The 22,349-nt window shown below is 48.6% G+C and overlaps 1 protein-coding gene across 14 annotated transcripts in view; it reads left to right on the forward strand.

Moving 5' to 3' along the window:
• zmiz1a (zinc finger, MIZ-type containing 1a) overlaps positions 1-22,349 on the forward strand; it is a 527,531-nt gene that overhangs the window by 363,837 nt on the left and 141,345 nt on the right. For 13 of the 14 annotated variants that reach the window (XM_085970560.1, XM_085970554.1, XM_085970552.1 and 10 more), the window contains one exon: positions 802-907. In XM_085970560.1, the coding sequence (XP_085826686.1) occupies positions 802-907 (106 nt within the window). Of the gene's footprint in view, positions 1-801; positions 908-18,431; positions 18,487-22,349 lie in introns of those variants that run through there. The other variant, XM_085970559.1, reaches the window with a different exon arrangement.

Below are 22,349 nucleotides of genomic sequence, written 5' to 3' on the forward strand. Positions count from 1 at the left end.
ATCTAAGTGGCCTGTGTTGGCTCTACACAGTTGAAGTCAGTTAACAGGCGTTGTTATGTGGTCCTAAAGCACCCAGAGGATGGGGCGCTCAAACGAAGACAAGTAACCTCCAGGCCTTGCCTCCCCTTATTTATCTATCTTCCTGTGTAGCAAGTCCCATTGGGGTGACTCATGATTTCCTCAGCTAAAAATTTGGGAATCCGACTCCTTGCATTTCATCGCAAGTGGAGACCCAACAGGAAGATCGCGTCCCATCAAAACGTGGGCCTTCAGTGACGCCGGGTCTCCCAAAATCGGGTCCTTTATCTGAATGCTGGGAGTAATGTGTGCCTGCTCTCAACGCCCACTCCTTCAATGCAGAAAGTGCCTGTAGACATTGGTGCCGGAGCCTTTGAAGTGGTCAGCGTAAAGCAGGATGTGTTAATGATGAACCCGCTGAATGTGGCTTGCCAAGAGAAAATGAGGGAGTGTTCGCTCAGTCTTGGCTGAAAGCCCAGTTAATGCCTGAAGCTTATTTACAGTATTTCGGTACTGCTGTGAAACAAAGCAATAGTCAGTGTCAGCTTAAGATACAAAATAGCCCAGGCAAAGGAAAGGTGTGGGGAATGTGTAAAATATGCAGCTTCAATCAGTTGGCTTGCTTTTTCTCTATTTATGACTTCGCCAAAGTCAGACGGTTGCAATGAGACAGACACAACTGCCTCCTTCTCCCAAACGTTCCCTGTTGTTTGTGCATTGCACTGTGCTCTGTGTATCTCGGAGATTGACTGGCGTGCTGTGTTTTTCTTTCCTTTGGCCTAGGTGGTCAGCCGGGTAGCCGCGCAACAAGGCTTTGACTTGGATCTCGGATATAGGCTGCTGGCTGTATGTGCTGCAAACAGAGACAAGTTCACTCCAAAATCAGCAGGTAGGATAAAGCATTTTGTGTTTCCTGTAATTCCTCAGGTTTACGCCACCCCCAACCTTTATATAAAAAAAGGAAAGCAAATGTTGCCTTTTGTAAAATGACTGAGCTTTATTTAAATCATGGCCATTTTCCTGGCTCCTGTGTGTCATTTGGAATAATTCCAACTCTCAACGTATCAAATTCATGACATTCTGGACATGTCCCCAAGTGCTAAGACTGTTGGTTGTTCAGCTCCTCTGGCGTTTTACCAATCAGGCTTTTTTTTTTGGAGTCAAACATATTTATTATTTAAATATGGTAGTACTTGTTACAACTCATCAATTACATATTAAATCCATTACATTCATTAGCCGCAATAAAACAAAGCCTTAAAAACAGCTTTAGGGTTAACAGTATAAATGCAGTGGTAAATTTTACAGATAATTCAATAATATTAACAGTACAGGTACCCATAGCGGAAAAACAATTTTACACCAGTCCTATTGGCAATCTAGTGACTCCTCGTTTTTACTTGGTATTCTCTAACCATGTAATATCATAGTCCATATACACCCACCTCGTTTTTACTTGGTATTATCTAACCATATAATAGCATAGTCCTTATACACCCAATCAGGCTTTCAAGGATCTCGGCACTGAGCAAATAAAACCTGCTAGTTAACGTTTTCTCGTTACGTCAGCTGTTTACTGAGTCGAATAGAGTGTGTTTTCCCCCCTCGTGCGCTGTGAGCAGGCACACGCACACGCACACTGCTTCTTAAAGCGCTCTTTGCGCTGGGGCGTTATTTAGTTTGGATTGCAGGCGAGCGAAGTCCATGGGGCTGGCTCCCCCCGTTTACATTGCTCAGACTTGTTTCCCTCATCCCGAGTGGAGACCTGCTGTAAGGTTTCAGCGCTGTGGACGCGGGGAGGTTTCAGCGCTGTGGACGCGGGGAGGTTTCCGCGCTGTGGACGCGGGGAGGTTTCAACGCTGTGGACGCGGGGAGGTTTCAGCGCTGTGGACGCGGGGAGGTTTCCGCGCTGTGGACGCGGGGAGGTTTCAGCGCTGTGGACGCGGGGAGGTTTCAGCGCTGTGGACGCGGGGAGGTTTCCGCGCTGTGGACGCGGGGAGGTTTCAGCGCTGTGGACGCGGGGAGGTTTCAGCGCTGTGGACGCGGGGAGGTTTCAGCGCTGTGGACGCGGGGAGGTTTCAGCGCTGTGGACGCGGGGAGGTTTCCGCGCTGTGGACGCGGGGAGGTTTCAGCGCTGTGGACGCGGGGAGGTTTCCGCGCTGTGGACGCGGGGAGGCATCAGCGTCGGGCTGAGCAAGCGGTCAAGTGTCGGTGTCCTTTTTAAAGTCATCAGTTTGCAGAGGAAAGGTGTTCCTGTGCGTTTAAAAGAAAAAAACTGCTCGTTTTACCTTGCTGAAAAATGCTTAATCTGCCTCTGTATGGAGATGTTGCTGTTGAATCAATTGATTTGTAAGGCGAAAGTGCCTTTGTGTCTCTTGAAGGTAGAAACTGATTAAGCGCACCATCCCTTTTGGGGTGGACCATTTTTTTTAAACAAAAAAGAAAACCGCATCAAACCTTCTGTGATCTCGAGACTTAGCCTTACAGTCTATCACTAGTGGTGGAGTTACTGGTCAATTTAAGCTTCCTTCCCTACTGCCCACAAAGCAAAGAGAGCAAACTGCAGGGCACTTCTTATCGGCAGCAGTCATCACTCACTGCCAGTCGTCTGCAATGATTGATCCACCGGAAGAGAACAAACCTCTGGGGGCAGAGCAAAAGTTGATTGATTGAACAGGTTGAAGCTGACATTGACTGGCATCTCAAAAGTACTGCGCGCTCTGCCGGTCTGGGAACAGACTGCACTCCTATTGCGGATCCCTTTCTCCTGTGTGTCGATTGATCGCCACTCCTTGCATTGCCAGGAGCCCTAACTTCACCTGGCAGTTAGTAGCAGCCCAACTGGTAACAAGAATCACTTGCGGCTTGACTCTGGTAAAGTTGGCAGTGCGAGCCAGGCATTGTGGTGCTTGCGTACATCAGCAAATCTTGGTGCCAGTCACATTGTCCACTAACTTCAGCAACTGGATCAGAATAAAGCTGGCCACCGAAGGAAAGTAAATGTCATTTATATCATCACTCCTCTGAAATATACTGTCCTTGTTAAAGCAAGTCGGTTTTCAATAGAGCAGGAAAATTCCTTTATTTTCTGCTGTTCGCCCATTGTGCCTCGGAGTTATTCTGACCAGGGTGGTCTCTGGGTTAGTCCTTAGTCTGCACTGAGATGGCTGATCTCAGCTGGGGTGTTAGTTGACCACTTCCATTGGCCTCAGCTGCCCTAGGGGCAAGCTAGGTACAAAGATTAGCCAGGATTCCTGCTCCTGATCACTATCCAGTGACCTCTGCTGGCGGGTATGTCTGGATGTTGGGCGAGGACAGACCTGGACTCTGCTATGACGCCTTCCACAGCTTGCCAACGCTGGGTGTCCTTGTGCACCAGTCGCTGAAGGTAAGCATGCAGGTGCAGCAGGCGGTGAAGAAGGCAAATGGTATGTTGGCCTTTATAGCGAGAGGATTCGAGAACAGGAGCAAGGATGTCTTGCTGCAGTTGTACAGGGCCTTGGTGAGACTACATCTTGAGTATTGTGTGTAGTTTTGGTCAACTTATCAGAGGAAGGATGTTCTTGCCATGGAGAGAGTGCAGCGAAGATTCACCAGGCTGATACCTGGGATGGCAGGAATGACTTATGAGGAGAGATTGGGTCGATTGGGCTTATATTCGCTGGAGTTTAGAAGAATGAGAGGGGATCGCATTGAAACTTATAAAATTCTAACAGGACTAGACAGACTAGATGCAGGAAGGATGTTCCCGATGGCGGGGGAGCCCAGAACCAGGGGTCACAGTCTAAGGATAAGGGGTAAGCCATTTAGGAGAGAGATGAGGAGGAATTTCTTCACCCAGAGAGTGGTGAACCTGTGGAATTATCTACCACACAAGGTTGAGGCCAATTCATTAAATATATTCAGGAAGGAGTTGGATATATTTCTTAAGGCTAAAGGGATCAAGGGATATGGGGAGAAAGCAGGGACTGGGTACTGAATTTGGATGATCAGCCATGATCTCATTGAATGGCGGAACAGGCTTGAGGGGCCGAATGGCCTACTCCTGCTCCTATCTTCTATGTTTCTATGCCTAGCCTCACACTCACAATGAATGGCCATTCGGAGCTGACATGTCATTACAATGATACTGGTGCTACTCTAGTGGAGAGTCTAGAACTAGGGGTCATAATCTCAAACAATGATCCCTCTAAGCTGCACTTCGCTGTGCGCGTCCTGTTTATTTCAGTGCGTGGTCTCTTTAAATTTCTGCGCATGCGCCGCATTTCCGGTGGGAATGCTTGTGAGCGAACTGCGCTGGACCTTGTAGATTAGGCAGTCCCTCGGAACCGAGGATGACTTGCTTCCACGTTAAAAATGAGTTCTCAGGTGACTGATGAGTCCAATGCGGGACCTACAGTCTCTGTCACGGGTGGGGCAGATGGTGGTTGAAGGGGGCGGGTGGGTGGGGTGCTTGGGTTGACGTGCGCTCCTTCCGCTGTTTGCGCTTGGCTTCCGCTTGCTCCCAGCGAAGAGACTCGAGGTGTTCGGCGTCTTCCCGGATGCTTCTCCTCCACTTTGTGCGGTCTTGGGCCAGGGATTCCCAGGTGTCGGCGGTGGGGGATGTTGCACTTTTTCAAGGAGGCTTTGAGGGTGTCCTTGAAGCGTTTCCTCTGCCCACCTGGGGCTCTCTTGCCGTGTCGGAGCTCCGAGTAGAGTGCTTGTTTTGGGAGTCTCGTATCGGGCATGCGGACGATGTGAGCAGTCCATCAGAGCTGATCGAGCGTGGTCGATCAGATTACTGCGCAGCCCACACACGCACACAACCTAGAGCGAACATTGGTCTCAAGATAAGGGGTCGGCCATTTAAGACTGAGATGCGGAGGAATTTCTTCACTCAGAGGGTTGTGAATCTTTGGAACTCTCTGCCCCAGAGGGCTGTGGATGCGGAGTCTTTGAGAATATACAAGGCTGAGATAGATAGATTTTTGGACTCTCGGGGAATCAAGGGATATGGGGATCGGGCGGGAAAGTGGAGTTGAGGTCGATGATCAGCCATGATCTTATTGAGGGGCGGAGCAGGCTCGAGGGGCCGAATGCCGGACTCCTGCTCCTAGTTCTTATGTTCCTATCAACCACACACTTTGACATCAGAGGAGGACCTGCTGGGTTTGGAGACGTGTATATTTTTGGGTCCCATGGGCTTCAGTCAGGATTCAGCTTAAAACTGAAAGCACAGAGACAGACTTTTAGCGCTGGGAATCATGAAGTCTCTCGCCTTGACTGACAGCGGCAGAAGGAAAAGGAAAGTAAACAAGGGCGTGCACCACATAAAATTCACCCCTCCCCTGGCCCCACTTGTTCAAGTACAATGAGTCAACCTTTAGGAGTAAGGGAAAGAAGCTGTTGTGCAAAAAATCCTTTACTGTCCTTTTTTATTAATTTCTACAGAAGCCTGTTGCACAAAGTGTAGGTTATTGGAAAGAGAATAGGCAGACAGTACAGGCCCTTCAACCATATTTCCTTGTTATTTGTCCTACTTACACCGCTAACGCAATGACAACTTGCATTTTCATAGTGCTTTTCATGTAAATAATACCTTACCGTTCCATACCGTCCTATTGAATGTATAGTAGGATCTTTATCCAAAGAGGCCGCTAACGGGACGCAAAGCAACTAGCGCCCGGGTGCGGCGCCGCTAACGCCTCCCACGAAATTCAGCAGGAGGTTAGCGACAGCAGTAACCGGTGGCGCCCTGCGCCTCCGGCGATGACGTCATCGCTGTGCACAGCACCCCGTTCGCTCCCTGGCCGTGAACTTCGTTAGCGCCCCCCTGACTTACCGCCGGACGCTACCTCCGACAGGGTCAGGGGGGCGTACGTACGGCCGGGGCGGTGATAATTAAAGGGGAGGTGCCGGTCGGCCATTTTTTTTTTGCCGGCTGTCTGCCAGCACCTGCCCCCTCTGCTGTCGCCGGCCTCCTCTGCAGCCCCCACTCCCCCCCCCCCGCCCCCCCCCCTCCCACCCCCTGCGGGGTGCTGGCCGCACTCCTCTTGAATGCCGGGCTCTCCTGCCGGCACTCCGATCCCTGGTGGCCCAGCTGGGCCCCGGGTCGTGCTGTGCAAGGCCCCACCCCTTTAATAAGGGGAGGACGGCCTGCAGTACTGCGGCGCATCGTGCCTCTTGGGGCTCTACCAGGAAATTTCGGGCGTGGGGGCGCTAACTTTTTCGGGGCGCTAAAAGTAGCGCCCTGGTGAAGTTAGCGCCCCAAAGGGGCCGCAACCGAATTTTTGCCCCATAATATCCAGTCGCTGACTGCACAGCTGTGGGTTGGAGCACATCAGCCAATGGAGATGCGGCCGTACATGCTCTGTGGCCACCCCACCCCCGTCCCCTCTTGCCCCCGCCCCCGGCACCTCTCGCCCCGCCCCCTCTCGCCCCATCCCCAACACCTCTCGCCCCCGCCCCCGACACCTCTCGCCCCCGCCCCCGACACCTCTCGCCCCGCCCCCAACACCTCTCGCCCCCGCCCCCTCTCGCCCCGCCCCCTGACACCTCTCGCTCTGCTTCTGACGGCCACACTGGCATCACTGGCACAGCCAAAGGTCACCTACTTAAGTTTACGGCCTCTAAAGACAGCTGTGCCCCAACATTGACATTACCAGGGTGCCCCTAATGGAGTGAAAGATGCTCGCTTCACAGACTGTGCGTTTGTAGTTTTGAGTCTCCGCACTGCATGGTGCGCGGTTAGCAATTTTGCATTTCATAGAATCATAGAATGCTGCAGCACAGAAGGATTCTGTTTGGCCCATCATGCCTGTGCTGGCTCTTTGGTCGAGCTATCCAATTAGTCCCACTTTTAAGTAAGGTTGTTCAGGAAGAGCAAATGGTATGTTGGCCTTCATAGCAAGAGGATTCGAGTACAGGAGCAAGGATGTCTTGCTGCAGTTGTACAGGGCCTTGGTGAGACTACATCTTGAGTATTGTGTGCAGTTTTGGTCACCTTATCTGAGGAAGGATGTTCTTGCCATGGAGGAAGTGCAGCGAAGATTCACCAGGCTGATACCTGGGATGGCAGGAATGACGTATGAGGAGAGATTGGGTCGATTGGGCTTATACTCACTGGAGTTTAGAAGAATGAGAGGGGAATCTCATCGAAACTTATAAAATTCTAACAGGACTAGACAGACTAGATGCAGGAAGGATGTTCCCGATGGCGGGGGAGTCCAGAACCAGGGGTCACAGTCTAAAGATAAGGGGTAAGCCATTTAGGACAGAGATGAGGAGGAATTTCTTCACCCAGAGAGTGGTGAACCTGTGGAATTCTCTACCACAGAAGGCAGTTGAGGCCAATTCATTAAATATATTCAAGAAGGTGTTAGATATATTTCTTAAGGCTAAAGGGATCAAGTGATATGGGGAGAAAGCAGGGACAGCGTACTGAATTTGGATGAACAGCCATGATCGCATTGAATGGCGGAGCAGGCTTGAGGGGCCGAATGGCCTACTCCTGCTCCTATCTTCTATGTTTCAATGTGTTCAGACAGAGACCTGGGCACTGGTGAGCCCTTACTTACATTTGTTGCTCCTGTCAGAGGCCAATTTTTAAAGTACATTTCCACGGTGTTTGCAAGTCCGCACATGAATGGGGGAGTGGCGGTTGTCATAACCTCAGCACAGCCCAGATTCCTTTTGGCTTTTGTTGCCCTCATGCCTTGGGGTTTGTTTGCAACCCGACGGTGTGCTGATCCCGTGCTCTTACTGCTGTCAAACAACCATCAACGCCCATGTAGCTGGGTGACCGACCTACAGGCCAAGGGTCACACCTAGCCTGCGAGCCCAGGCAATCCTGGCCCCAAAAGCTCCGGCATCTCAGTGTCTGCTTACACTTCTCCCTCAACCAACACCACCCAAAGCAGATGGACTGGTCATTCCTCTCGAAGCTATTTTTGGGACCTCACGTTCACCTGTATACTCCTTTACTCCTACTCTCTGCTTTCTGTCCTGAAGCCAGCCAGCAATCCATTCTGCTAGTAAGATAGCAAAATACTGCGGATGCTGGAAATCCGAAATAACAACAGAAAACGCTGGAAAAACTCAGCAGGCCAGGGCAGCCTCCGTGGAGAGAGAAACGGAGTTAACGTTTCAGGTCGAAGACCCTTCGTCAGAACTGGGAAAAAAAGCAGGAAAAGGGATAGATTTTAAAGCAAGTAGGGGCTGGGAAAAGGGGGAGGGGATGAAAGAACAAAAGGGAAGGTCAGAGACAGGATAGAAAGCAGGAGAGATTGGGAGATATTCAAGGAACAAAGGATGGCTCTGGATGAAGTGTGAATTGCGCTGGCAGAATGAAGGACAGCTGCCATGGGGGAGGGAAGAAAAAAGCCCAGACAAAAGTGTGGATTAAAAAAAAGAAAGGGAAAATATATATATGTGATAGGGGCCGAGGTTATGATCTGAAATTGTTGAACTCTATATTGAGCCCAGAGGGCTGGAGAGTGCTTAATCAAAAGATGAGGTGCTAGAATCACAGAACTACTTGTCCCCTGACTCCGCATTCTCTGACCTTGTTCATCAGTCTATTATGGGGTACCTTATCGAAGGCCTTTTTGAAAATCCAGATAAATTACATCTACTGCATTATAGGTGTAGCACTTTTGAGACACCCTGCGAAATGTGATAGGATGCGATATAAATGCGAGCCATTTCTTTCTCTCTTTCTCTCCTTCCTTCCTGGAGGTTTGCGATGGGCGGCTTTTAGTGCTGTTAACCTCCATGGTGGATTAGTTTGAAAGAACGCCAAGATCTGTCTGTATCAGTGAGGCATGGTGACACCTCAGCAACCCACAAAGACAATTAGCTTGGGCTCTCTTGCCACAGATCAGGCTTCGTTCTTGGGTGCCATTTAACGTGAGCATGTTATAAGTGAGTATTTGCTGCTTGGGTTAGGCGCTGACACGGGCAGGAAATAGTTCGGCACCACGAACCGTCACCATCAGTAGAGATGCCAGGGTGGGCCGACAGCTGTGTGGAGACAGTATGGATAGTGATTTTTGGAATAGATTTAAACACTGCTGCTTCAGAATGAGTAAAGTAAAAACAGATCATTTAGCACGACGTGGTAACATCTGATTTTTATAAACGTTGGTTATGTTACTGGGTGCAGTGCCTGAATTCTTTTAATATGTTTGATGATTGCTATATTGTATGTAATAAGATGCTGGCCCATTTGATTGCTATGTTGAGCGTAATAAAAGGGCTGGCACTTGTCCGTCAATTCTTGGATAGGAGCCCAGGATGGCCTCACCAGCGAGACAATGAAGAAATTAATCTGTTACATTAAATAATAATGTTGCTTCTCGGGCATTTCACAGGATTTAACCCGACTGGTAACGAGATGTTGAGGTTGTGTGTCAGCCGTGGCTCAGTGGGCAGCACCCTCGCCTCTGAGTCAGAAGGTTGTGGGTTCAAGTCCCACTCCAGGTATATAGCATAACATGGAATAAAAACAGAAAATGCTGGAAATACTCAGCAGGTCAGGCAGCATCTGTGGAGAGAGAAACTGAGTTAACGTTTCAGGTCGGAGACCCTTCGTCAGAACTGGAAAAAGTTAGAGATGTAACAGATTTTAAGCAAGTGCGGGGGCGGGGAAAGGGCGGGGAGGGGAGGAAAGAACAAAAGGGAAGGACTGTGATAGGCTGGAAGGCAGGAGAGATTAAATGACAAACGGGATGATGGTGCGAAGCAAAAGGAGATAGTAATGGGACAAGTAAAGAAACAAAAGATGGGTCTAGAGGAGCTGAAAATGGCGACATCATTATCATTGCCAGCATCTGCTGCCCGAATAAAATGGGGGCAGAGATTATGATCTGAAATTGTTGAACTCGATGTTGAGTCCGGAAGGCTGTAAAGTACCTGATCGAAAGATGAGGTGCAGTTCCTCGAGCTTCCTTGGAACAGTGTAGGAGGCCGAGGATGGAGAGGTCAGAGCGGGAGTGGAGCGGAGAATTAAAGTGACTTAAAGCTCAGGGTCAGTAACCAGAGGACACGGATTTAAGGTGATTGGCAAAAGAACCAGAGGCGACATGAGGAAACATTTTTCACGCAGCGAGTGGTTGTGATCTGGAACGCGCTGCCTGAAAGGGCGGTGGAAGCAGATTCAATAGCAACTTTCAAAAGAGAACTGGATAAATACTTGAAGGGGAAAAATTTGCAGGGCTACGGGGAAAGAGCAGGGGGGAGTGGGACTAACTGGAGAGCTCTTTCAGAGAGCCGGCACAGGCACGATGGGCCGAATGGTCTCCTTCTGTGCTGGATCATTCTATGATTCCAGAGACTTGAGCACGAAAATCTAGGCTGACACTCCCAGTGCAGTGCTGAGGGAGTGCTGCACTGTCGGAGGTGCCGTCAGTACTGTTATCCTGATACGATGATTGGAATTTCACTATCAGTTCTCTGCCATTTAATGAGACGTTAAACCGAGGCCTTGTCTGCTCAGGTGGACGTAAAAGATCCCATGGCACAATTACGAAGAAGAGCAGGGGAGTTCTCCCCGGTGTCCTGGGGCCAATATTTATCCCTCAATTGACCTCACTAAAAACAGATTATCTGGTCATTATCACATTGCTGTTTGCAGGAGCTTGCTGTGCGCAAATTGAGTGCCACGTTTCCCACATCGCAACAGTGACTACACTTCAAAAAGTACTTCATTGGCTGTTAAGCGCTTTGGGATGTCCGTTGGTTGTGAAAGGCGCTATATAAATGCAAGACTTTTTTATTTTGCACACTCAAAAAGAAAAAAAAATAGCGAATAGCTTAACAGTGGACACCATTTTACAGGCCTGTACAGGGGTGAGCTTTGGGACAGGTATTCACTGAATGTTTGGCTCAATGGTAGTACTCTTGCTTCTGAGTCAGGAAGCCCCACTCGCCGACTTGAGCGCACAACCTAGGTTAACATTTCACTATGGCACTGAGGGAGTGCCGCAGTGTCTGAGGTGCTGTGTTTATGAAGAAAAGCCTGAAGTTCTCCTGGTGCCTTGACCAACATTCCTCCCTCAACCAACACCACCAGAAACAGAAGCAAAATACGGCGGATGCTGGAAATCTGAAATAAAAACAGAAAATGCTGGAAATACTCAGCCGGTCAGGCAGCACCTGTGGAGAGAGAAACAGAGTTAACGTTTCAGGTCGATGACCCTTCGTCAGAACTGGAAAAAGCTGGAGATGGAACAGATTTTTAAGCAAGTGTAGGGGTGGGGAGAGGGGAGGAAAGAACAAAGAGGAAGGTCTGTGATAGGATGGAAGGCAGGAGAGATTAAGAGACCCAAGGGATGATGGTGCGAGGCAAAGGGAGATGGTAATGGGACAAGTTAAGAAACAAAAGATGGCTCTAGATGAAGTGTAAATGGCAATGGCAGAATGATTGACAGCTGCCATGTGAGAGAGAAAAAAACAAAATGGAAAAAAATGATAGGGGCCAAGGTTTTGGTCTGAAATTGTTGAACTCGATATTGAGTCCAGAAGGCTGTAAAGTGCCTAATCGAAAGATGAGGTGCTGTTCCTCGAGCTTACGTTGAGCTTCACTGGAACAATACAAGAGGCCGAGAACGGAGAGGTCAGAGTGGGAGTGGAGCGGAGAATTAAAGTGACAGGCGACCGGTAGCTGGGGGTCACCACCAGAAACAGCTTTAGCTGACCATTCAAGTTGGTCACAGCTGTGCTTGTCAACCTAATAACTGTGACGGCACCTCAAAAATAATTCATTCGACTGTGAGGATGTGGTATGGCACTATACAAATTCTGGAGGTTGGGATTGTTCTCCTTAGAGCAGAGAAGGTTAAGGGGCGATTTAATAGATTCGGAACCAGAGGACACGCATTTAAGATAATTGGCAAAAGAACCAGAGGGGAATTTTTTTTACGCACAGTTGTTATGATCAGGAACGCACTGCCTGAGGGTGGAAGCAGATTTAATAGTGACTATCAGAAGGGAATTGGATAGATACTTGAAGGGGAAACATTTGAAGGGCTATAGGGAAAGAACAGGGGTGTGGGACGAATTGAATAGCTTTTTTCAAAGAGCCGGCACAGGCACGATGGGCCGAATGGCCTCCTCCTATACTGTATGATTGTATAAGTTGAAAAGCAGGTTTCCAGATTGCTGGCCTCCGCCAATCTGGCAAGGTTACTTTGGTGTTGCCGCGTGCAGTGCGAGAAGGTAAGCATGCAGGTGCAGCAGGCGGTTAAGAAGGCAAATGGTATGTTGGCCTTCGTAGAGAGAGGGATCGAGTACAGGAACAAGGATGTCTTGCTGCAGTTGTACAGGGCCTTGGTGAGACCACACCTTGAGTATTGTGTGCAGTTTTGGTCACCCTATTTGAGGAAGGATGTTCTTGCCATGGAGGGGGTGCAGCGAAGATTCACCAGACTGATACCTGGGATGGCAGGAATGACGTAGGAGGAGAGATTGGGTCGATTGGGCTTATACTCACTGGAGTTTAGACAAAAGAGAGGGGATCTCATTGAAACTTATAAAATTCTAACAGGACTAGACAGACTAGATGCAGGAAGGATGTTCCCGATGGCGGGGGAGTCCCGAACCAGGGGTCACAGTCGAAGGATAAGGGGTAAGCCATTTAGGACAGAGATGAGGAGGAATTTCTTCACCCAGAGAGTGGTGAACCTGTGGAATTCTCTACCACAGAAGGCAGTTGAGGCCAATTCATTAAATATATTCAAGAAGGAGTTAGATATATTTCTGAAGGCTAAAGGGATCAAGGGACATGGGGAGAAGGCAGGGACAGGGTATTGAGTTTGGATGATCAGCCATGATCTCATTGAATGGCGGAGCAGGCTCGAGGGGCCGAATGGCCTACTCCTGCTCCTATCTTCTATGTTTCTATGAGACATACACATCAGGATGGGGCAGACCAGGAGCAATATAAGGACGGTTTTAGTCTGGTACATCTTGTGAATTTGAACAGAGTTAGCCCAGACTGCATTGCTCTGAGAGCGATCCTGAATTTGCAAACTCACGCTTCATATTGATCTCGGCCGGGGCACCAGTGGAAGGCCACACATTGTGCCTCAGTGTTCCTGAGTTAAGGAAAGTCAAGAAGAAAATTGGAGATTTAAAAATATGAATGGCTACTTTTGGGACTCCATTGCAGACTATTCCAACGCTCTCCCAGACAGCCTCCCACTTTCTACCCTCCACAAACCTGAGCTCATCCAAAACTCGGCTGCCCCGTATTCTAACTCGCAACGTCCCGTTCACCCATCACCCCCTCTGCTCGCTGGCCTACATTGGCTCCTGGTCCGGCAACACGTTGCTTTTAAAATTCTCATTGTTTTCAAATACCTCCATAGCCTCGCCCCTCCCTATCTCTGTAACCTCCTCCAACCCCCCTCCCCCAGATCTCTGCCCACCTCCATTTCTGGCCTCATGCGCATCCCCGATTTCAATCGTTCCACCATTGGTGGCCATGCCTTCTGTTGCCTAGGTCATAAGCTCTGGAATTCCCTCCCTAAAACTCTCCGCCTCTCTACCTCTCTTTCCTCCTTTAAGTCGCTCTTTCCTCTTTTAAAACCTAGCTCGTTGGCCAAGCTTTTGGTCACCTGTCCTAATATGTGGCTCGGTGCCAGATGTTTGCCTGTGAAGCACCCCGGGACGTTTGTATTCTGGTAAAGGCGCTAGATAAATGCAAGTTGTTGTAAAGAGGCGCTGTTGTTCTGATATGATGATCGGAATTTCACTATCAGTTCTTTGAAATAGATGTGCAGTGACGTGATGATGTCATCAGCATGTTAATGGTTATACCTGGAATAAAATGGTCATTTTTGTCGGGTCCACCGAAGGCCCAGTAAAAGCCTTGCTCGGTGTGACACTAGCTTATACGGTGTGTTATAAATCTCATCATTCATCAAGAAACTACTCGTGAAATAATGCTGGACGGCCAGCTGGTGGCGCCGTCCAAGGAGTATAAATACTCGGGCGTGGGCCCAGCTTGTCAGGGACATTTTGTAAGACAAGGAACTAGTGAAGTACAACTAGACCTCCATGTTCTGAAACAAGTTGATTAAAGCCTTGCTTTATACTCAAACCAAGTGCGTAGTGAGTTTTATTACGTCATGGTGCTCCTGGATGAGGGAGGATATTTGTCGCCCTCCTCCCGCGCTCCAGCCGTGATCGCTAACTCGGTACAGATTGGTGGCGCCTCACCGACTCTCCACAGCAGCGCAGCCGAGATAAGGAACTCGCTGCGTGAGGTGCACCAGTGCCCCGCTGCTCTCTGACTTCATGTTACGCAGTTTGCAAGAGTCATGTGGGTAGAAATTCATCTTGGGCAGTGGAGAAAAACAGGCGGTATCGGATAGGCTGCCTGTTGTACGCCCCGCCTGATACTTGGCTCCATTGAAGTCAGTGGAACTGACAATCGGACGGGGCGCATAACAGACGGCCAATGCGATCCCGCCCGTTTTGCCCTACTGCCCAAGACGACTTTCTACCCCGTGGAGACCCTATTTCCTGCAGTACCAGTTGTTGACCACTTCGTCCCTGTATGACCTACCCATCTCTTCCCTCCCACAATATGCCTTGATCTTGGCTGTGGGTATCCTGGTGAGCTTGGCTCCTCCGTGGGCAGCGCTGAGAGGTTTTGAGTATCCATTGAAGGTAATGAAGCAAGCCAAACAATGCCGTTTCCTCTTTAGATGCCACATTTGTTCTTTACGGAGAATTTACAGCACAGAAATAGGCCAGTTGGCCCAACAGGTCAATGCTGGTGTTTATGCTCCACATGAGCCTCCACCCACCCTACTTCATCTCACCCTATCAGCCATGTTTCCTCTAATTTTCTTTGGGTGCGCTGTCCTTTTAACGGGCTTTGCAGTCTGACGTAAGAAAACTACTAGGCACTTGGTCTAAGCGTTAAACAAAGCTTTAATCAACTGTTTTACAACATGGAGGTCTAGTTGCGTCCTTCACTAGTTCCTGTTAAGAATGTCCTGCGCAAGCTGGGCCCGTGCCCGAGTATTTATACTCTCCCTGGACAGCGCCACCCATAGGCCACTCAATATTATTTCCTAAGCCTTTCTTTCATGAATGACTGATTCATGTCACAGTCCATTCAAATTTCCGCGCAAGTGCGGTTTTTCCAGTGACCACCCGTGCAGGATCTCCAGACCGCTGCACAGCCGAGCAACTTAATGGGAACGTTGTCTATCAGCATCTCCTTCTTTGGCGCCCAGTCTTTCATGTTTAGTATAGTCTGCGATTTGTGTCTTCACCAGTTAATGCGGTTCCTCCACATCATTTGTAAATTCCACAGTGGCCTTCCTAGTCCTGCTGCTCTGTTCAAATTCCAGGACAGGAAGCACTAACAGCAGACGTACTCAAATTGAGAAGTCCTGTTTCTCATTAAATTGGAACAGCATTCCAGCTTGCTGGTTGCATCATGAGGTCACCGTTACACCGGAACCACGGCTAAAGGTTGTCCCAGGAAACGAGAGTTGCCCACTGTGCCTCCAGTGTGGTTTCGTAGCCGAGGGGCAGGTCACCCGTTACTGAGTCACCGCTGACACACAGTGCCGGACAGATGAGAGCTGAAATAGTTAATGGGATTTCTGTGATCGTTCCAGTAAGGCACTGAACTCGCACTGCCAAGAATTTTTTTTTTTAAATTCCAGCCTCCTTGTCTTTGTTAGGGGCCAGAACGGGGCAGTCGGGAGATGAGGAGGCCAGAGTCAGGGAACTGCTGGTTCAAACCAGACCTTACATATGGTTTTGCTATTAAAAAAAACACACACGTGCCTCAATTGCTGTTGTCAATATTCAAGAGAAGGCCCCGAGGGCAGGATTACTCGGTGAAGTTGAGGCTCTGCGGTTGCTGGGAGACTGCTGAACAAAGTCACGTGATGCCAAGGATAGCAATAAAGCTTCAGCCATTTGAAACGACAGATGGTGGCGCAGAGCCTGTGATACTGTGTAACCTGCTGGATGAAGATCAAATGCTTAGGTCATGGGATCAGATGGACCTAGATTTGTCGCTCAGAGATAATAACTCGGAAAACATCCGGTCAAAAGGCTGAATAGAGCAGTCTGCTGGCCACTGTGACGGCTGTACTTTGGATTTTAAAAGAACGTACGCAATTCACTCCTAATTTGAATTAGCCGGCCGTCCAAATTGAGCAATGTAAATAAAACCGCATAGGAGGCATTTTTTGTTTTGCTGAAAATAATTCAAATGAACAGTTCGAATTAAGCAACAGAATTAAGAGGAATAGACTGTGGTGCCGAGAGAAGGTTATTTATTATTTTAAAAAATAAGAATTTAAATGAGATACAATGCAGGTGGATAGAATGCAGACTTCCCTGGATTCATTATTAAGGCATCTCTGGGTTGACGTTGACATCCTAAAACAGGAGAACATCGAGCCTGGTGCGGAGGCCCAAGTTAGGGCGTAGGTCTCAGTAGACCCCCTGAACTTGTGGCTTTCTTAGGCAAGGTTTTGACCGTTTCCTCGTGACGACAAAAGGATATTTTAGAGTTCCTTCCCCCCTCCCTTAGCAACGTTCGAAGCCAGGGAGAAGCAATGGTGTTCCTGATGCACGGTGTTGCTAAGGTGCTAATGGCGCGATGATGTCTTCCCATTACCGTACAAATTGCATGTGCCCACCCAAAAAACGTCTGCTATTAGTCCCACAAGTGGTGGCGGAGGTGGGTGGGGGGAGGCAGTGCTAGCGAAATGGCTTCTAGCGCCTTCTGTCCTCTCAGAAACTGCACCAAAAAAGGTGCGGCTTCAAAATGGGGGAGAAGTAGCAGCTAGGATCCCTGTCTCTCATCGAGTGAGTTCAGCTGGAAAATGTATTTTTGTGGATGTTTGGTGAGGGCAGGAGTGGGCTCAGCTTGGTTGAATAGCCTGCTGGCACTCACTATCTAGGCCCAAACAAGAAGGAGGACCGCGTTGGTGAGACACCGGAGGGTTTAAGATGATTAAACGAGTGGACAGGGTAGATAGAGAGAAACTATTTCCTTTTGGTGGGGGATAGACTGGAGAAGCTGGGGTTGTTCTCCTTGGAGCAGAGAAGGTTGAGAGGAGATTTGATAGAGGTGTTCAAAATCATGAGGGGTCTAGACAGAGTAGGTAGAGAGAAACTGTTCCCACTGGCGGAAGGGACGAGAACCAGAGGACACAGATTTAAGGTGATTGGCAAAAGAACCAAAGGCGACGTAAGAAAAAACTTTTTAACGCAGCGAGTGGTTAGGATCTGGAATGCACTGCCTGAAAGGGTGGTGGACGCAGACTCAATCGTGGCTTTCAAAAGGGAGTTGGATAAGCACCTGAAGGAAAAAAATTTGCAAGGTTATGGGGAAAGGGCGGGGGAGTCAGACTAGCTGAAGCGCTCTTGCAGAGAGCTGGCACGGGCTCGACGGGCCAAATGGCCTCCTTCTGTGCTGTAACCATTCTATGATTCTAACAAGGGGAAATAACCTTAAAATTAGAGCTAGGCTGTTCAGGGGTGATGTCAGGAAGCACTTCTTCACACAAAGGGTAGTGGAAATCTGAAACTCTCTCCCCCCAAAAGCTGTTGAGGCTGGGGGGGGTCAATTGAAAAATGCAAAACTGAAACATAAGATTTTTGTTAGGGTAAGGGTACTGAGTGATATGCAGCATTGCCGGGCAAATGGAGTTGAGGTAAAGATCAACCATGATCCAATTGAATGGAGGAGCAGGCCCGAGGGGCAGAATGGCCTATTCCTGTTCCTATGTTCCTGTGTTTGCTGGACCCATGGAACTGTATCTTGGAGTTAATTATAGCCTTTCAGGAAAGGGAGGGGGAGTTTAGGACATGGGGGACTGAGGCGCCATTTAGAATGTTTTCGCTGATTTGGTAATGGTGTACTCGTGATTTTTTTTTTAAAAGCAACTACAGATAATCTACTTGGAGCCTCTGCTGGTTTTACCCTTGCAAATACTGTTTGGTTGCCATATTTTTGAACCCTTGGCCTAGGCCCTAAGCTCTGAAGTTCCTTCCCTAAACCTCTCTACCCTCTCTCTCCCCCTTTAAGATCCTCCTTAAAGCCTGCCTCTTTGACCAAGCCACCTGGCCTAATGTGTGGCTCGGTGACAATCGCTCCTGTGTGAGGCGCCTTGGGACGTTCAAGGTGCTGTATAAATGCAAGTTGTTGCTGTTGTTGTTGTTGTACAGAGGAGGAGTCTCTCGCTCTCCTGCCCATCAGCTTCTGACGGTCAGTAATCTTTTAAGGAAAAAACGTCTTGCTTCTGAAGCTAAAGCTGATGGTATCTGCAAGGAGGAATTCAGTAGTGCACAGACGCCACTAAAAGAAAACTACTGTCTGAAGAGGAAAACCGCACCGTGTCGTGTCAGCCTGCGCTGTCCTTGTCGTTTCCTGTCAGGGGGCCTTACTTCATTTAGTGGATTCTGCGGACTGCAGATTTCTCTGTAGGAGGAGTTCAGAACTGAAAGGTTTGCGAGACAGTTTTTTTTCCTTTACGAATTCTTCGACAAAGAAAATGACAGTTTAAGTATATAAATGTTTTATAAAATGTTGCATTTTGAAGTAGAAGTGAGAGCTGTCGATCTGTCGAGTGGTGGGCTGTTGAATTTCGCGAAGTGACTTCTGTGTCACTCCGAGCTGCGTACCTGGAATGAGCTGCGGTAAAGTGTCTTGCGCTAATGTTACAGGTTGTTCATTAATGTTCCGGGCATGTGGGAGTTATGTAGGTCTTCCATTGTATATTTCTATCTGTACAGCATGGGCCACAGTTTAAGTCCTTGCTCATCTTTTGTCTATTCCAATTACCATTCAAATGTTAAACCGTTGACAAGAAAACTATTTTGAATACACCTACACAGTTGTGGTTATGTAAGTAATGCAGGAAGTCGCTTTTTAAAAAATTCATTCATGGGATGTGGGCGTCGATGGCAAGGCCCAGCATTATTGCCCATCCCTAGTTGCCCTTGAGAAGGTGGTGGTGAGCCGCTGCAGTCTGTGTTGGTTCTAGTTTTCCTAGCGGTTTTTGATACAACTGAGTGGCTTGCTCGGCCATTTCAGAGGGCAGTTAAGAGTCAACCACATTGGTGTGGGTCTGGAGTCACATATCGGCCAGACCGGGTAAGGGCGGCAGATTTCCTTCCCTAAAGGACATTAGTGAACCAGATGGGTTTTTACAACAATCTGATAGTTTCATGGTCAGTGATGGTGATACTAGCTTTTTATTCCAGATTTATTTAATGATCTGAATTTAAATTCCCCAGCTGCCGTGGTGGGATTTGAACTCGTGTCTCCAGGATTATTAGTCCAGGCCTCTGGATCACTAGTCCAGTAACATAACCACTAAGCTACCGTACCTCACGCTAGATTCTCCCAAAGGTGTAGGACTGCTGTTGGAGGTGATGTGAACCTTGACAGAGCTGTATGAACCCCGTGCGGAGTTGTACCAGCCAGGGAATGTCACTGAGGTAGCCTGTGTTACCACACATCCAGGCAACAGGGACATTAGGATGGTAGCAGCCTGTGGGAACCCTTTTAGCCAGCCAGTGTTCCCCCATCCCTCACTCCCCTATCCATCACTCGTTCCCACCTCTACCCTCACCTCAGTCCCGCTAACAATGAAACTCTTATCCACACTTGTTACTTCCAACCTTGAATTCTCCAACCTCCTAAATACCACCCTGTGCAAACTTCAGCTCCTCGTTCAAACCTCTGCCGCCCACATCCTGTCTTGCCCTCCGCTGTATCAGCCCTGTTCTCACTGGCTCCTTGGCCTCCGCTACCTTGAATTCACAATTCTTATTCTCGTTGACAAATTTCTCCATGACTTGACCCCCAGCGTGCTTCAGCAACTTCCTCACGCCCTATGTTGCAGCCGCCGGCCTCTGCTCTTCAGACTCTTGGCCTCTGGTGCATCCTTACCCCTCTCTCTCTCCCTCCCTCTCCACCATCGGTGGCACAGCCTTCAGCTGTCTCGACAGCAATCATCGAATCATACAGCGGCCATTCAGCCCATCGTGCCTGCGCCGGCTCTTTGAAAGGCCTGTCCCAAAAGTCCCACTCCCCTGCTCTTTCCCCACAGCTCTGCAGATGTCCCCCCAGCAACAACAACTTGCATTTATATAGCGCCTTTAATGTTGGGCAAAAACATCCCATGGTGCTTCACAGATCTTTAAAGGGTGGCCTTTCTTCATGTACACTGCTGTGTTTAAAGCCCCAAGTAACATTTCCCATTTTTATGGCCTTTGCTACCTGCACCCCAACCTTTAAAGATCTGGGTCTCTGTCGTACAACATAATTTACTCAATTGAAATACTTTGAAGCACGAATATTCTTAAGGTTTTAACCAATCGACACTCTCCAATTTTTGCCCTTCTGCCCTGAAGGTGATGTATGGCTGCGTATTTCGCCCAGACAGCCCTTCTAGCGGAACAGAATTGAAGTCTAGAGGAATGGAATTGAAAAGCAGAGGAGTTATGTTGAACTTGTTTAGAAACTTGGTTAGACCATACTTGTGGAGCACTGTGCACAGTTCTGTGTTCTTCATATTACAAAAAGGATATAGAGGCACTGGAGATGGTGCAAAAAAGAATTGTACAGGAAACTTTTTTTTATCCGGCACGGACGGGACCGACGTGGTGCCGGTTCATCAAAAATTCCAGATAACCAAACGCTATAGTAAAAGATACGGAGAGCTGAGAGCTCCGTATAAAGCAACAAACCCTGTCAACTGTAGAACAATGGCCACAAGTTTCAAGCGTCTCTGTAGCTTAGCAACAGCTGCAGCCACACCCTTGCACAGCAACAGATGGAGGAAGGCAAATACAATACGAAGTAAAACTTACCTGAACCTACTCCTGAATTTTGCCGGTTAACCGAGATTTCCGGTTATTTAGGTGCCGGTAAATCGAGAGTTTCCTGTAGCAGAACTGAGAAGTTACAACTATCAGGAAAGACTGAACAGGCTGGGGCTCTTTTCTCTGGAAAAGAGAAGGATGAGGGGTGACCTAATGGGGGTCTTTATAATTATGATGGGGTTTGATAGGGTAGACGTAGAGAAGATGTTTCCACTTGTGGGGGAGACCAGAACTAGGGGCCATAAATATAATAAAATACTGCGGATGCTGGAAATCTAAAATAACAACAGAAAATGCTGGAAATACTCAGCAGGCCAGGCAGCATCCGTGGAGAGAGAAACAGAGTTAACGTTTCAGGTCTGGGACCCTTCATCAGAACTGGAAAAAGCTGGAGATGTAACAGATATTAAGCAGGTGCAGAGACAGGGGGGGGGCGGGCGTTAGGAGGGGAGGAAGGAATTGAAAGAACATACTGTGCTTATGTAAGAGGCAGGAAAGATAAAATGTTGCAAATGGGAATGGCAAAATCATACAGCATGAAAAATGGGGGCAGGGATTATTATCTGAAATTGTTGAACTCGATGTTGAGTCCAGAAGACTGTAAAGTGCCTAATCGGAAGATGAGGTGCTGTTCCTCGAGCTTACGTTGAGCTTCATTGGAACAGTGTAATAGGCCGAGGACAGAGGGGTCAGAGTGGGAGTGAAGCGGAGAATTAAAGTGACAGGTGACCGGAAGCTCAGGGTTACCCTTACGGACTGAACGGAGGTGTTCCGCAAAGCGGTCGCCCAATCTGCGTTTGGTCTCCCCAATGTAGAGGAGACCGCATCGTGAGCAGCGAATACAGTATACTAAATTGCAAGAAGTACAAGTAAATCGCTGTTTCACCTGGAAGGGGTGTTTGGGGCCCTGGACAGTGGGAAGGGAAGGAGGTAAAAGGGCATGTGTTGCATCTCACAGAAATCACAGAAACCCCACAGTGCAGATAGAGGCCATTTCGGCCCATCGAGCCTGCACCGACACATATCCCACCCGATCCCCGTAACCCCTACACCAACACATATCCCACCCTATCCCCGTAACCCCACGTATTTAATCCCCCTAACACTAAGGGTCAATTTATCATAGCCAATCAACCTAACCCGCACATCTTTGGACTGTGGGAGGAAACCGGAGCACCCGGAGAAAACCCACGCAAACACGGGGAGAATGTGCAAACTCCACACAGACAGTCGCCCGAGGCCGGATTCGAACCCGGGTCCCTGGCGCTTTGAGGCAACACTGCTAACCACTATGCCACCGTGCTGCATAAATATAAGATGGTCACTAATAAATCCAATAAGGAATTCAGAAGAAATGTCTTTACCCAGAGAGTGGTTAGAATGTGAAACATAATACCACATGGAGTGGTTGAGGCGACTAGCATAGATGCATTTGAGGGGAAGTTAGATAAACACGAGAGGGAGAATGGAATAGAGGG

The sequence above is a fragment of the Somniosus microcephalus genome, chromosome 29 (assembly GCF_052327205.1).
Source record: "Somniosus microcephalus isolate GS21.2 chromosome 29, FLI_Smic_1.0, whole genome shotgun sequence".
NCBI classification, from domain to species: Eukaryota; Metazoa; Chordata; class Chondrichthyes; order Squaliformes; family Somniosidae; genus Somniosus; species Somniosus microcephalus.